General features: G+C 37.9%; 1 protein-coding gene across 1 annotated transcript in view; it reads right to left on the bottom strand.

Annotated features, from left to right (window-relative positions):
- Positions 1-17,127, bottom strand: part of ntrk3b (neurotrophic tyrosine kinase, receptor, type 3b) — a 120,962-nt gene that overhangs the window by 52,078 nt on the left and 51,757 nt on the right. Inside the window, exons 5-11 of the mRNA XM_027162631.2 lie at positions 14,792-14,946; positions 12,822-12,964; positions 12,574-12,715; positions 3,120-3,425; positions 2,929-2,943; positions 1,973-2,025; positions 1,712-1,814 (exon numbers count right to left, since the gene is read on the bottom strand). Of these exons, the coding sequence (XP_027018432.1) occupies positions 1,712-1,814; positions 1,973-2,025; positions 2,929-2,943; positions 3,120-3,425; positions 12,574-12,715; positions 12,822-12,964; positions 14,792-14,946 (917 nt within the window). The remainder of the gene's footprint in view (positions 1-1,711; positions 1,815-1,972; positions 2,026-2,928; positions 2,944-3,119; positions 3,426-12,573; positions 12,716-12,821; positions 12,965-14,791; positions 14,947-17,127) is intronic.

Below are 17,127 nucleotides of genomic sequence, written 5' to 3'. Positions count from 1 at the left end.
GTAGGAACGTATATACAGTTGCGGAAGTTAAGGGAGTGCCTTAATAGTCCTTAGCACTAATCAGCTAGCAAATAAAACTGTTTTCCAGTCTCACTTGTTGTCACAAGCAGGATGGAAGGAGACAGACCCGTATGCAGGTTTAATAAATAATGAAGACAAAGACAGAAATAGACGATAACTAACGCAATACAGATGACGACACTTAACAATGACTAAACATAACGAAGGGTAAACGTAACTAATGATTCCGTGCTGCCATCGGCAACGCGGCACACTTGAATATAAAAGACAATGATGACACAATATTAAAGTTATAATTACTTATCATAAACTATAATAATATCCAAAAGTCTTTGATCAGCCAAGTCATGTGAATCATCTGTCAAAAAAGTTTGCATCCAGGTCAGTTTATGCTTCCTCTTATATACAAATGTACCTATAGTTTAACTGAAGTCCTAACAAGCTAATAAACATCCACATATTTTCGGTTTTCACGATCCCCCAAATGAGCTGTGATGTGTGACGTATCAAAATGTACATAGATGTGTGATGAATCAAAGAGATCAACACATCTAGGAGAAGTGGATTACGGGTGTTCTGTCAACGTCACACGCTCATATCTGCTCGCCCCCATAAGTATTGGCATCTTATCTATCCACTCACCTACAAAAGCATTGGCATTTGATCTGTCCACTCGCCTCCAAAAAGTGTAGGTCATGGCGACTACTGTACTTGTTCCGTCAAACCAACATCAAAGATTGTCGTGACTACAAATCTAGTTTTATATTTGTTCTTGATCAAATCAAGGTTGATATTCAATGGCTCCCTTCTTAAAGTATTCCCTGTCTTGTACATATTTCAGTACTTAGCAACTCATTTACCTAATCAGCTAATAAACAGACCTTACTGAAGTATAAGTAGACTAACCCAGCCACTGAGCGGTTAACTCTCAGTGCCGGTCTCAAGCCTAGATAAAATGGGAAGGTTGCATCAGAAAGGGCATCTGGCATAAAACACTGTGCCAAATAAGACTATTTGGATTGGATGTCTGCTTTGGTGAAGCAGCTGAAGAAACACAACAACTGAAGTTTAAGTAGACTGAATACACTCGAATGTGCAGGACAGTGAGTAATCCAGGAACAAGGATGTAAGCTGTAGCCCAAGACATTCATTTAAGAAGAACTATTGTCACAACCATCTTTCAAACCATAGTACTAGACTTAATAAAGCACCATAAATCCATACATAAATTTTGAAGCCTGAATAAGGCCATTGCCATTTTTCATCAAGCCTCTTAATCCAGCAGCCACCCAGGAAGCACCTAGGTGCAAAATGTAGTATTGCTATAAGGTCTAAGGTAAACTTATGGAAATTGGGTGAATCACCAAGCCAGGTCACCCCACTCAATAACCTGCCATAACTAAGCTTGAAACCAATCTAAATTTCACACAACAAACAAAACGTGAAGACATTCAGCATCTGCCAAATGCCAGTAAAGACGGGAGGAGAAATCTCTAGCAAGGTTGATTTCTGGGCTTTATTTTAAATGAAAGACAACCTTTGCCCTCTGATATGTCAAACATTTTCCAGCTCTCAAAGGCGTTCTTATGAGCCATTTAACAAGCTTTGCCTACTAGAAAACGCTTAATGACATTTACTTCAATACAAGGAGCCGATTGAAAAAAAAAAACAACAACTGAGTTTCTCTTACCTTTCATTCCGTACTTGTTGCGTCTGCCATACTTGTTGATCAGCACAAACATCACAATGAGAAACACGCAGCCAAAAGCAGCCATTCCGACGGCTATAGACATCTACAGGAACAGAGGGAGCACCGGAGCGGGTAATTAAGAACAGCATGGTGTTAACACAGAGCAGAATATAGAAAATGCTCGGGGTGTAAGTAGGAAAGATCACTTAACAGCGGTGAACTGTAAATAAATGCAACAAACAAATATAACACACGGCTCACCCCGAACGAGTCTTCGTCTGGCCTGTTCACATCGTTTCCCTGCGTAGGGTTCCCTAGTATATAAAAAAAAAGGCTCTTAAATGGTGTCAAGAAACAATATGCAAGTGATATTTGGCTTTGTCCTTTTGTTAAAACCCTCATTATATAACAAGGAAAATGTCATGGTACTGTATTAAGCTGAATAATTTCTGCACATGTGACTCTAAGTGCACTCACAGGAAGCAGTGGAAATTAATATGAGTCCCTGATTTATTAAAGACAAGGAAAGGAAGTACAATGCAGTCACAAGCTGGAACCAGGTTCATTGCAGATGGACAGAAATGAATTTTGTAGTCTGGTCGAGTTCGGCACTCGAGATCAAAGGGTAATTCCAATCTAAGTAATTGTCTAATAATGAAATAGGCACCATGAGTTAACGTGATATCAAAGCAGGTTTAACAGGAAGCACAAGCCTTCCTGCCTTGGGCTTAAATTATTTGTTCATTTCAGTCTCCATTTCTAGATTTTGTACTGCACCAAGTTTCAAGCAGCATTTTTAAGCAGAGATTTAAGACGAATTTAAGGATTTAAGACGGAGAGATTAAAGGCGTATCGGCTTCTTTAGTATAGGTGCACAGATAACAGGACAGAGGCTATGGCTATTTTACTCTATTCTATTACTTTTCTTATTGTTCATTTGCAACGTTTGTAGCAGGACAATAGAAAAGTATCACGTTTAGGCAGTTAGTGGCAAGGAACTCCATTAAAAAAGATTCTGATTAAAGAAGAGAAAGTCTACAGTAACACATGAGAGAACACTGAATAGCTGGTTAATGACTGTCATTTAGTGTTTGAAACATAATAATACTGATGATTAAATAGATTTTAAAGAACATCAAGAGGGTCAAGCAAAGTTCACTTTTTAGCTTGCTTAGACACACATTTCTGAAGATGTTCTGTGCTAAAGAAACACTCACCATACTCGATAATTCCTTTCACAATAGACAAAGAGAAAGAGACACAAAAAAATACATGTTAAATGAGAGAACGATTAAAATCTATATTTATGGATTTCACACAGTTTATTCACACAGTATCTGAAGAGCTAACCACCACCATTGTTAAATGCATCAAATCTACGTGTAAGACTTAAAAATCAAAAGCCTACCGTCCATGTCGGGAAATGGCGGTGCCTCCAGGAAATGTCCGAGGACAGTTTTGGTGACCGAGCCGAGCGAGTTGGTGGCCACCAGTGTGTAGTTCCCATTATCATGGTGTGTAGGGTTTTCAAAAGTCAGGCAGCCTTCCAGGTAGTCCTGATAAAGCTCCATCTCAGTGTGGATGTACGTGGACTGTATCTCACGGCCTTTGTAGAACCACTTTAGCGTGGGATGAGGGAAACCTCTCACTGTAAACTCAATGCAGGTGTGGTGTCTGCGTTCAGGTTCCTCCAACTTTATTATCACTGGGGGAACTGAGAGAGAGAGGAGAACAATTACTGAGTAAATACAGATGTTCCTTTAGATCAAAAGGTATTCAACAGAAAATTAGGAAGATCAAGTTACACAAAGTTTCCAGATAAACAACTAACTGAATATTTCTAAATGACTGAATACTATATCAAATTCCTTATAAACATTAATAATTAGTGATAGGTTCATAACTAGAATAAACTTGTGGCAGGACTTTTTCTGGACTTGTTTTACAGCACCCACAACTTCACCTAACTCTTTACACAGAACGCTCTTCACCCAGAACAGACTCTTTAGCACCCACAACCTCTACTGTCTCTTTTTCTTATTCACAAAAACTACACAAAATTACACAAGTGCACTTTATTCACAAGAGTCTATAGTCATACCACTGTATTTCATCAGTAACTGCATTGTATCATATGCTGTATTTTTCTATATTTTGTCTGAATATTTTTCCACTCTACAGCTAATACCAATTTATATCATTTGTTACTTTACTATTTTTTGTTTTATATTATCTCATTTTTTTGTTTTATCTCATTATCATTTAATTTCCTTGTATTGTATTCTATAAGCTTATTAGAAGTTTTTATACTCTGTTACAGTCATTTTTCAGGTAACTGGTTTGGTTACCTCATAAAATTTACAAGGTCCACATCTGGAACACAGTCCACATGTTGACACCAGTTCTCTCTCACTCATTTTCTACCGCTTTATCCGAACTACCTCGGGTCACGGGAAGCCTGTGCCTATCTCAGGCATCATCGGGCATCACTGGACGGAGTGCCAACCCATTGCAGGGCACACACACACACACACTCTCATTCATTCACACAATCACACACTACGGACAATTTTCCAGAGATGCCAATCAACCTACCAGGCATGTCTTTGGACCGGGGGAGGAAACCGGAGTACCCGGAGGAAACCCCCGAGGCACGGGGAGAACATGCAAACTCCACACACACAAGGCGGAGGCGGGAATCGAACCCCGACCCTGGAGGTGTGAGGCGAACGTGCTAACCACTAAGACACCAGTTCTAAGCTACTAATTATATTACATAAACTATTACTATTTGGACTTTTACTATATAAACTACTGGAGAATTTGAGTGCTAATACTGATCAAAGTGCACAGCCTGCCATAGGTTTTATTTCCTTTTCAGAAACAGGAAGCACTAAATATCTCATTGAAAATCTGAGTTGTATTAAACATATGAAAGGCGACCGTTATGACATCATCAACTAAAAGAAACAACCACATTCTAGCATAATTTTATTTTTGTTGCTGTATTACTTTATCAAGGAAAAGCCCTTTCCCGATAACCCATCCATTTTCTGTAAAATCCCAATCACTGAAGCATGGCGAGAACATGTAAACTCCACGCATAAAGAGTGGAGGCAGGAATCAAAACCCCAACCACTAATTTCTGTTAATAATATCCTACACTTATCAGACACTATCTCTGCTTTTGTTTCCCATTGGCATCTACTCAACATCCTAATCATACAGAGTTACAATATATTACAAGATTTCTTTTCTTTGCAAACTATCTTTTGTAATGTTCTTAATTTATTATAATCCTCAACTGATGCTAGGAAAAACACTGACTGCTAATCTGTTTCCTGAAATAAGACAAAGCATTTATTGCCAGAGCAAATTTCTTGATTGATCTTCAATTTTACTGCAACTTAAAATTAACGGTGCCAGAATTCCACAAGCATTTGTACTGTGTTTCTGTGTACTGTGTATCATTAGCTCTTAAATATAGTGTATTTGAGTATGCAGGTTCTTAACTGCAACAGAAGAGATGAGAGAAGTCCCAGATGACACACAGATCATAGCCATTACCGGATAGTAAAAAAAAGGAGCTATCAAGCCTTGAAAGAGTAATAAAATCCACCTTGTATTAAACCTTTCAGCATTTTATCGGTCTAGCAAAGAAAAGCTTTTTCGGCTGAATATGCGCCACTGAACAATGCCAAATTAGGTCTCCAAATGGAAAGTGGTTGTTAAATTTAAGAATGTAATCTTGCTGTCACAAAATATACATTAGTGCTCATTTTTTAGATTAAGGCAGTTTGTGATCTGGCATCAAAATGAGAGAACATCACAACTGCCAATCGATCGCTCTCATACGCAACTGAATTGATTTGATGTTTTCTTTTTCAGAGGCTTAAACTGATGGGCTGATGACTGATATATACCTCCCTTTGTGCTTAGAGCTGCCCAAAACCAACCAAATTATGCTCAGCTTAGGGATTTAAAATCAGCATGCTGCAGCATCCCTCACTCACTTTACACTCACTCTCCACTATATAGGGTGTTATCTACAGAGTCCTGCTGAAGCTCCCAAACACACAGAGAGAGATCCATTTACCTTCTCCAAATCTACAATAGCTGCAGTATCCTTTTATAGATTTTTTATAGCACAGCTCATCTCAGCTAAAAAGAAAATCTCTGGTTGTTGAGTAGAAGTAAGTGAAGGCAGACTTGTGGTGCAATGTTCAAGGTGAACTAAAGTGGCTCTTTAGAGGAGAGGGGAAAAAAATGACTGAGATTATACCATTGACCTATTATCAGAAAAATCTCGGATATTTGATAAGAAAAAGAATAATCTGGAAATCTTATTAAAGTTCATGATAGGTAATATAAATTGTGTTATTAATGTTTGTTAAGGTTCCAATAAAGCAGTAGAGCCAGAATCAGATTATTTATAACAGTAGTAACATAACTACTATGTAACATAACTACAAGTTACTAGTAACATAACTACATATTTAAGGGGCAGTCGTACTAAGGGGCAGTCGTGGCCTAATGGTTAGAGAGACTTGTAACCCGAAGGTTGTGGGTTCGAGTCTCAGGCCGGCCACGACTGAGGTGCCCTTGAGCAAGGCACCGAATCCGCCCAACTGCTCCCCGGGCGCCGCAGCATAATGGCTGCCCACTTCTCCAGGTGTGTGTTCACGGTGTGTGTGTGTTCACTGCTGTGTGTGTGCACTTTGGATGGGTTAAATGCAGAGAACAAATTCTGAGTATGGGTCACCGTACTTAGCCGTATGTCACGTCACTTCATAACAACAGTGCAGTCAATCAGTGTTTACAATTAGACAGCACAGTACACTGTACAGTACAAACAAAGGCATTGATTTACAAAAGGTCTAAACTGTGCAAACACCCAGACAATTTGTGGAGTTTCTACCCAATAAGTGCAAAATAATACATGGTCTAGACCAGGGGTCGGCAACCCGCAGCTCCGGAGCCGCAAATGGCTCTTTCATCCCTCTGCTGCGGCTCCCTGTAGATTTGGAAAATAAATATTTAATTTAAATTCATTTTATTTTAGTTAGTTAGTTTTTAAAAAAATGTAATTCTAAATTTTATGATTATGATGCTCTTAAAACATTAAAATAAACCGTGTTTAATTTATTTGTCGCTCAAAATTTGCATCATAACTGCCGACTTGAGAAATCTGACACACAGAAGCAGAGGCATTTTTGGTTTGCTGCAGCCAGAAAGTTAAATTTTGATGTCATGAATACAAAGAGGACTCAATTAGACATTGAACATTTTATTTGAAAGCAACCTTCAACCCAGCGTATTTTTGGTTAAGGTTAGTTCAATCTGTTCAAAATATTTTTGTTTGCCTGCAGAAATAAACTTTCGTTTACTCGGTAGCAGTTCATTGATTTCATAATAGCAACACACTACAGTGTTTTCTATACTTTCCATAAAGGTAAAAAAATTATGTATGCAGTTTTATCTTCATTTTATATGTCAAAAGGGTTTTGTGGCTCCCTGTGTGTTTTTTTTTTCTTTTTCTGTGGGAATCGGGTCCAAATGGCTCTTTCAGTGTTTAAGGTTGCCGACCCCACCACTTTGTGGTGACAAAATGTAACATTATCCAGATGATGTCTTAGTATCTCAAAATGATGAGATATCAGCAGCACCAAGTTTTATATTTCATATTAGATATCTGCCACATGTTTGCATCTACAATTCCAACAGCCTTACACGCCATGCATACTGCCAAAGCCTGGCACAAACCATTTAAGAATGTACCCCAGGACACACACACACACACACACACACACACACACACACACACACACACACACACACACACACACACACACACACACACACACACACACACCCCATGCGAATTGTAAACAGCTGTAACCCATAATAGAACTATAACTCATTCTAATGCAATATTCAATATTGCTTACACATACAGTCAGCCTTTTTTTTTACCTTCTCTTTTTTGTCTACCTGATTTATCTGACATTTTAGCAAGCTTGCACGAATTAAAGTAACTAATATCTAGAGATACTCCAAATATGAGAAATCGTCTGTAATTGGCCATAAATATTCATATTACTGAGGAAAGTCAGCAGACCCAAGCATTTTACAAAAAAGGCTTTTTTTAATTATCTGAAAGATGCATAGACTTAGACCATCACAGTTTGATCAAATAGGTGCATTTTAGTCAGTCTTAATCTGCATAATCTATTCTGGATTAATGCACCCCTCCTCAGTCCCCTCACCCCTCCATGTCAGCAATCTTTGATAGTGCTCCTGTCCTATTTTCAACAGTTTCCAGACATTGTGACACTTCTAATCTACGTTATACTTGACAGCACTTGTGGCAGATTTCAATATCTTTGAGAGCAGATAAAACATTGCTATTAACATCCATTAGCACAGGCGAAAACTTAAAGTCCATATGGTGTTGTTTACAGTTATTCACTGCAAAGCAGCCATAACATGCCCACACATGGTTACAGCAATGTATCAGATTACACACACAAATTACAGATACTGGTGAATTAGCATTATTTAAGGCTGATTTCAATAGCCACCTCCACTATGTGTTTGCTGAATTTGCAAGTTCTCCTACAGTACTTGCGTGTTCTTCCAGTTACTCCAGTCTTTCTCCCCAGTCCAAAGACATGCGTTGTAGTATATGAATGGTTGTGTGAGTGTTTTTGTGTGTGTGATTGTGCCCTGTGATGTGATGTGATGCCCTGTGATCCAGTCTATCCCCCACCTTGAGCCCCAGTCCCCTAGGATAAACATCCGGGTTCAATCATGACTATATAGGATAAGTGGTAAAAATGTATGGATGGATTAACAGTGTTCAGTGGACTACTGTCCTATCCTGGTTGTACTTCTATATTGCATCCATTGTTCCTGGGATAGTTTCTGGCTCCACTGCAGCCTAAAGATAAATAAATGAATATTTGGAATCACAGAATTTCAGGGCCTATTTGTTTGCCCTATCAGTCAGAAGATGGAACTTTGATGTGAATTCCCAGTGATGCCCCAAAACCCCCGATCTCTAGCCAGAAAAGATCATTTTTTCATCATTCTTTCTCCCTGTTAAATCAGGGAGATAACACAAGATTGTGCTAAGAGTGAAAAGATGCAGTGGTTGGTCAGGTGGTACAGAGTGACATGTTCCTGAGGTTTCTTTTTCAGCATGCAATGCTGATACATCCATAATATGTCATCAGTTAGTGAGAAAGAAGAACTGACTGATTACAATACGGTCAATTTAGTAATTTTAGCTACAGGTTGCACAGTATTCAGAGGAAGCACAGTGTGAACCTAGTAGATCATTACAAACTTAAAAGAGAGAGGTAGAGAGAGAGAGAGAGAGAGAGAGAGAGAGAGAGAGAGAGAGAGAGAGAGAGAGAGAGAGAGAGAGAGAGAGAGAGAGAGAGAAATCATGACTGTCTATCTGTCTTTAAATGTGTGTAATAGTTTGCCCTACATCATTCTTATTATGCCATCAGTGAGACCTCGAGATATAATCTATTGCTCAGCCCTAATAGTTTCATTGTAACTCTATTGATGTGTAGACATAAGTGCTTAAGGTCATTCCTAATTACAGACACACCAATACCTTTGAGGGTTGATGCTGCTGCATGTCATGTAACCACACACCTCAGTCACTCATACTGTATCTAGCACTGTCATTCCACAGTCATTCCTTAACAAGGAATGCAATAGCACTCTTCATTGTCTTGTCAAGGCTAAACATCCTGAGCGCGCCTCCTTGGGTCGGAGCTGTCATTTCATTTTACTGTCAACGTCGTTCATTGACTCAGTGATTAAACTAAATGGCTTCCTGTATGCAGCAGCTCAAATTCATGTGCTATTTATTAAACATAATGTCTTCTGAGCGACACACTCTTCCTTTAGTGCCTGAAATATCTGCCGAGATATACTGGCTCTTATGGAAACTTCTGCCAGACTGGACTCTCAGTAGGGTTACATCCTGGATTCAGCTCTTTAACACAAAAAGCCCCCAACCCCTCCCCAACACACACACACACACACACACACACACACACACACACACACACACACACACTTTCCCAAAATGGAACATCTATTTTGGTAATTAAATTCCAACTGGTGTCTTTCTTTTCACCTTCCCTGCCTACTAAGTGTTTCTGATTACACTTACATAAAAGCTTCAGGGTGCTTTATTGTTAATTGGCTCGTTTGCCATTTTGTCACCATTTTAAACTTCTTGAGGAAGAACAGTGAGATTCTCTCTCAGGATACTGTATATAGAGAGAGGGGGGGAGGGGGGGAGGGAGAGAGAGAGAGAGAGATGGTGACAAGAATATATATATATATGTAAATATATAAATATATAAATATATATATATATATATATATATATATATATATATATATAGAGAGAGAGAGAGAGAGAGAGAGAGAGAGAGAGAGAGAGAGAGAGAGAGAGAGAGAGAGAGAGAGAGAGAGAATCTAACTGTTCTTCCTCAAGAAGTTTAACAGAGAGGAAGAGAATATATATAAACAGCTTGGATTATATAAGGATTATCAAAGATCATCTGATTTCCTCAAACCTCCCAAGGTCCCAAAATAAAGGTGATCCATAGCTGTGAGTGCATGGTGACCTGTAATGGACTGTTGTTGCATGCACAGAATTCACAGAATAACACTGGATGCACCATGACGAAGATAAAGTAGTTATTAAAGATGAATGAGTGGGTTCAGTTTAAAATGAAGCAATGAATATCATATATTCTGCTTAAAAGAACTGAACAGAAGGATGATTGTTCTTACTGGTGATACATAGTAATGAACATATTAAAAGATTTTTTTTTCCTCTCATCTAATATGCCTTATCTAACTTGCACTGGAATGGCAAATAATTAATCATTATGTTTCAATTAAATGCACTTAAACCAATCGATTCCTCACTAATGTTAAAAAAAAGTCATTAAGACAATGAAACAGCGATCAGACACTAAGTAGATATTGTAAGGGTGATGTCGTCAGCAGTGTTGGAGTGCAGCACAGTTCATCTAATCCTGTATTCCACACTATTGGGTGGTGTTGGAGAATAATCTTAAACTCTTCTGTGCTTTTTATTTGCATATTTAAAAATTTTCTAATCTGGTTCTAATCTAACACCAGATAGCTGATTTGGTAAGTGTTGATGGTGGCGATTTAGGGAATGGTAATTTATTTGCCATTATGTCAGTTTAAGCAATTTTCAAAAGTGCCATTATGGGAAATGACATAATCAGCACACAGGTTTGGAATAAAAAGCCAACAAACTGTGCCTCGAGTCTGCAGAGTACACTCTGGGTGGGACACCAGTCCATGGCAGGACAACATGCATGCAAACATTCACAGTTAAGGACGATTTTGAGCATCCAATCCACCTGCTGGAATGTTTCTTTTAAGGTAAGAGAAAATCAGAGATTCCAGAAGACAAAGTGAGCTCAGGATCAAACTAGGGATCCTAGATTGCAACATGATCCTAGAGATCCATGTCTGTAAAGGATACTGTAATATATTCGGTGCTTCACTGTTGCTAGCAGGTTGAGATTCAACTACAAGACAAAGCAAGAATTTGGTGAAAGATTTTCACGAACCATGCCATGTAGTACTGTAGTGTAGTCGAAAAATTTCTTCATGTTGTAGTTAGTCTTCATAAATGTCTGTCTATATGTGCTGCCAGTATTATTACTGACACTAATTCCTATAAAGTTACAGCAAATTATATGCAAGGGTCAAAAATGCAGTTCAACAGAAATATTCCTGAACCAACTTAAATGTTTTACAGCTACTGACTCATTTAAATCCCTAACACAGTTGTTAAATTGACTATTATAGTGCCTAACAATGATATTGTAAAGAATGATGCTTTCTTAGAACTGCAAAAATTTCTATTCAATTCAGTTTTTTTCTGTGTAGAGCTTTTAACAAAGGACAATGTCTCAAAACAGCTTTGCAGGAAGTTTCTTTTTAAATCCAGTTCATTTTAGCTCATAATATCATCATATATACTTACCATTCCTCTACAGACGTTCACTAAAGATTTCGCCCCAGCTAAGCTCAGATAACCCAATGGTCTCTTAATGCATGTAATTCCAACTGTCACAACAACTGACTCCTGTGCATATGTGTGATGTGTGCATATGTGTGAAAAAAAATCATCTATGGAATTAAACTACTGTGAATCAAAATCGCTGCACTGCAGAGTGAGAACGTTAGTTACTGTAAATCCACCGGATTAAAAAGTCAAAGAAAACTGTCTACAACAAAGAATGGGAAAGTAATTGAAGGTAGTGTACAAACACATTCAGGCATTTACCAATCTAATGTTTTGGCAGTTACGGCAGTTACACAATGTTTGCTTTGAGCAGATGTGCAGGCAGCATCCTTGAATTTTGTGTTGAAGTTTGTGTTGTTATTATATGCCAGATATTATCCACTGTAATTGTACACTGTCTGTTCTTGTTTTGGTAATTATTGTAGACTGTAATTCAAGTCTTCCGAGGCTAAATTGAGATTATGTGTATGCAAAATATATTTTTTTAAGAATTCACCAAAAGAATGTGCAGTAAAAGAATAAACCCTTGCAGCATTATAAGGAAAAGCAGAAGCAGACAATGCTAAGTCTGAGTTGATTTCATATAATAATTACAACCTCTCGAGACTGTTTGAATATAATAATACTTTGAAAGCTTTTAACATTTTGACATCTTCAATTAAATATTATACTGCCGATAAAATGATTTCCCTAAAGGCAGTTAGCACAAAAATGCTCAATTCATTACAATTCCACTAAAAGAGTAAGGGCCACTTACATTGCACAGCCAGCTGAAGAGACATGTTGGTCATGCCGACCACGTTCGCAGAGATACAGGTGAGGACGAAGCCGTTGTCATCCCGGCTTACGTTGACGAGAGTGAGGTTGACGGAGTGAATCTTTGGCCAATTGAAGTTTGACTAGACGGCAGAGAAACAAATACCAGATAGCATAATGGGGTATCAATATATGTGTATGTGAGAATCTATGAGCTCTATGAGCATGTAGCAGGCTAGTGGCCATCACCTGGTGTGTGTTGATAGAGTGGAGCCCTTTCACGGTCCAGTCCACATCAGGTAATGGGGAACCTGAACCGTTACAGCTCACTGTGATGTTGTCTCCCTCCATCACTGTCAGGTTACTGTGAGTTACACTGATATCAGGGAGGTCTGCATTAGAAAGAAGACAAGATCAAGGTCTGTGTTAGGATTCTTGTAAGAATAATCTATAGCCACTCAAGAGGGTTGATGGGGAGATGAGAGATACAGTGGATTCTCAGCTGGTTGTAGTAGATTTTTAATTTAAGATTGTTGCACCAATTGGACAATTTTTTTTACTGAAAGGGAAAAATCAAACGTTAGACTGTTTCAAAGGTAAATGCTTTAAGGTACTTTCAAATATAGTCTATTTTAATCCTGCTTTGAAAACCCTGCTGTAATTTCCTCCTCTGTGTGAGACCACAGCAATCACATGCAGCCCCAAAATATGATCTCTTTCTGCTATCAAGAGATTTCTAATATAAGTCAATTGTAGCAAGAAACAGACCCGACTCTGAATCGACCAAAGAAATGGAACAAAATGGAACCAAACTTGTGTATTTTGGGCTGTGAGTGACATTTTATGTACATACAAGTTGATAAACTAAACCAAACCCACCCAAAAAAGAGAACTGTAACACTGCAGATACATCACGTGTTCTGGATATTTGGGTTGCCAAAAAAAAAAAAAAAAGAGAGAGAGAGAGAGAGAATATAAAAGCTGGATAAAATACACAAAATGATTAGCTATGCATGTAATTATTCCATTATTTCATCTTTTCCATGGATGGGTGATTTTGTGATTTCTATGCACACTTGGCAAAGCATCAGTGACCATGCTGTTGAGCCTCGTACGCCTCTAAGCCAGTTTTGCGTTTTGCTTTTTGTCTTTGCGTTTTATGTGAAACCAATCCAAACTAGCAAACAAAGCAAAAGTACTCATTTCACACTGATTTAGATTTGGCACATAGACTAACAGATATGAAAATGCTCTGAAATAGTCAGTGGATCTCGGTTATTGTCGTTTAAAGAGGTAAACGGTTTGTCTTTGAGTGTTTAGTTCTTTCTATAAATAAATTTGGATAAATAAATCTGGTAGTATGAAACTATTACGATGGTAGATTATTTCAGTATATATCTTTTGAGCATATCACATTATTAGCAGTTATACTTATCCATGGTTCATAGTTTTGGTTAATGGTGCATATGAAAGTAGATACTCAGGGCTTTAAGAAGTTTTTCTGTATTTCCTTAGCATACTTGGGGCAATATATTAATAGAAATGATTAAAACTCCTTTTTTGTACAAATGTTTATAGCTTCTGCTCTCTGAGAGACCCCAGTGCTTGATTGTAAGAATCTAATTTTTTTTACAGTATGTGTTATAGGGAACCACTGAAATTCTGTGTAAGGTTATCTCAACAGAGATAAAAAAAAAAATATTTCACACTGAAAGCCAGTTTATATCCCAGTTTACTTCCTTTTATATCAGACTTGCGGCCATACGATAATAATTAATTTGTTTATTACAGATTGGAAGACTCTGACATGTCAATTTCCATTCTGCCAGAAAACAAGAGAACAGAACAGAACACCAGTGTACTTGTAAAAAAGGGTTAACATCATGTTTGGTAAAATGCTCTCAGTTGTCATATCGTAGGGTAACGTGTTGTTCAACCCAAAGACCTCCTATTTAGGAGTTAAGGCTGTCTTGGTTAAGACCTGCACTTAAAGTCCCATGAGCATGAAATTTCACTGGTACCTATTTGGTACAGACTGGTGACTGACTTTTAGCCATACCTCAAGCGTGAGATTAAACCTCGCATTTTTAAAATCCATTCCTTGGCACACTGTGTACAAAGTGACTTGTTTCTGAAATACAACATACATTCGCCTTGATATCAAAGCAACCACTGTAACAGCTCTCTGAATATTAAAAGTGCTAAGGAAGGGTTTATACCACAGTGAGAGATGTTCATTGAACGCAGGCGGATCTTGTTGGCACCGGTTTTGCAGTAGAGCTGCTGGGTGTGTAAACCTGCCTCCCCTCTCTGCTGCCACAGCTGGATCCAGCGAATCTCACAGCCACAGCTGAACACAATCCCCTCCAGTCGCCTGCACACAGTCAGGTCAAGCAGAGCACAGATAGGAGACATGATTATTTGTTCAATTACGATGATAAGAGTGCAACATGTTACATTAGTAAGGAATACAGGGTGCGTTGCAGTGTCCTGTAACACGAAATACAGTATGGTGATGTGACGCAGACCCGTAAGTACGTGCGTCAGTGTTCCCACACCATAAATAAACGTCTCCTCATAGAAAACTCCAGCTTATCTATAATTAACAGCTTTCTTTATTAAATAAAAACACATTTATTCAATCTTAGTGCTCAACATACAAGTACCTGTAAATGAACCATTAACGTTTTAATGAAAAGAGCATTAATATAAGACTGGCATTTACTTTGCAGCCAAAATGATTGTCATGGAGAAAGCTGTGGAGAAAAAAAAATAATAAAAAAATCAATGACTTCTGACATGAAATTATCCAACTGACACGTACATTTGAATTATATTTAAAAAAAAGGAAAAAAGGTCACATCAAACACTGAGTTATTCTAAAACTACCCAAACATTTAGAGACTCTGAAGTACTTTGGTTTTATGCAGCAGCCCTAACAGAGGATAAAACCATTTCTACATATTTGGCTTTGAGGTCAACAAAACAAGTGTGAAAATGATAATTTGGTCATAAAAAAGGGTCTAGACACTAATTCTGTTCCATATTATGATTATGATATTACATTGATAACAGATATGTAAACATAAATATTTTCTTGGCCATATTATCCAGCAAGGAGCGGGTCACTTGATGATTATTGATGAATATTCTATTATCATCCTTCAATACTCTATTGTATGATAAATAAGAGTAATTTTCAGGGAGCATGTTGAACAAATAAACAAATATGTGGACAGTCCCTATACATCAGTAATTACTGACCTAGAAATTATTATCAGCATCACAATAGCAGAATTCAACAATTGAATGAAAAGATTCTACAAACCGCACTGTATCTCATTATACATGGTCTTTCATCTCAGCATGATGCCCTTCCAATAATCTCTATGTCAACCCTTTCATGCAATCTGAATGAATCTATAGTGTGCTATTTGCTTGATTTAGCCTCCAGCCACAGTCTAGAAAACCCAGGCTTTGAAGTGACCTCACAGGTTTCTATCTTTCTTTTGTCGTCTTTTGCACCTACTGGAGCGACTCGTCAGAAACAGCACTGTAATCGCAGGATCCGATTAACATTTTTTTAGCTCAGTTTCGAGCTGGTAATGAGAGAATGAGGCGTCATTAGAATAAAACAGAGGTAAAGGATGAAAAGAGATGACTGGACTAGAGCAGAAAATGATAAAATTACAACAATCAATCATCTAAATCTGTTTTATTGACATTTAGAAAGGTAGTCCTTTGTGTGCTAGCAATTCTTGCTTAGGCATGATTCACAAAACAGGCATTCAAATATATATATATATATATATATATATATATATATATATATATATATATATATATATATATATATTATCAAATGCCATTAAAATTCATCTACATTTAAAGGCATATGAAGAATTTAGGTAAAAACGGTCTACACGCACAGTGTTCAATAAAAAAACAAAGGTCCTCTAAGGATAACTGCTTCTCAGCCCAAGGACCCAGGAATAGATAACTGTGCTGAATGACATGTTGTGCTGGGTAAGTCGTATTTTTCCTGTGAACACTTTTTGGCGACATGCCCAAGTATAACAGGAGTAATACTGAGAAATGATTTTTCTGGCAGTGCTCCATGCATCAGGCTGAAGGCGCAGACCAGGACAATGGCAATATGGTGATATATATTCAGTACATTGTGCACATAACGTGCACTCTCTGACCACACCTGTGCATATGCACAGTCATGCAATTATCCAAGCAGCCGATCATGCATAAAATCATGCAGATACAGGGCGGTTCGTGTTCCAACATTGAAACGAGGGAAAAATAGGATCATTAGCAATCCACTTTAGGAAGGTGGGATGATTTCTAAAGTCAAATTAGCTGGTTTGAGTTTTTCAGAAGATTCTTAACATGCTGGATTTTTACATACAGCAGTTTTTACACAGAATGATGTAATAAGAAAAAACATCTAGTAAGCAACGGTTTAACTCCTTTTGATAAGAGACATGAGAGAGGTCAGAACAGAAAGGCAGACTAGCTCAAGTTAACATCAATGCTACTGTGTGGT

The sequence above is a fragment of the Tachysurus fulvidraco genome, chromosome 2 (genome assembly GCF_022655615.1).
Source record: "Tachysurus fulvidraco isolate hzauxx_2018 chromosome 2, HZAU_PFXX_2.0, whole genome shotgun sequence".
Classification (NCBI taxonomy): Eukaryota; Metazoa; Chordata; class Actinopteri; order Siluriformes; family Bagridae; genus Tachysurus; species Tachysurus fulvidraco.
The sequence above is the reverse complement of the archived record's forward strand: the minus strand, read 5'-3'. Positions and strand labels throughout refer to the sequence as shown.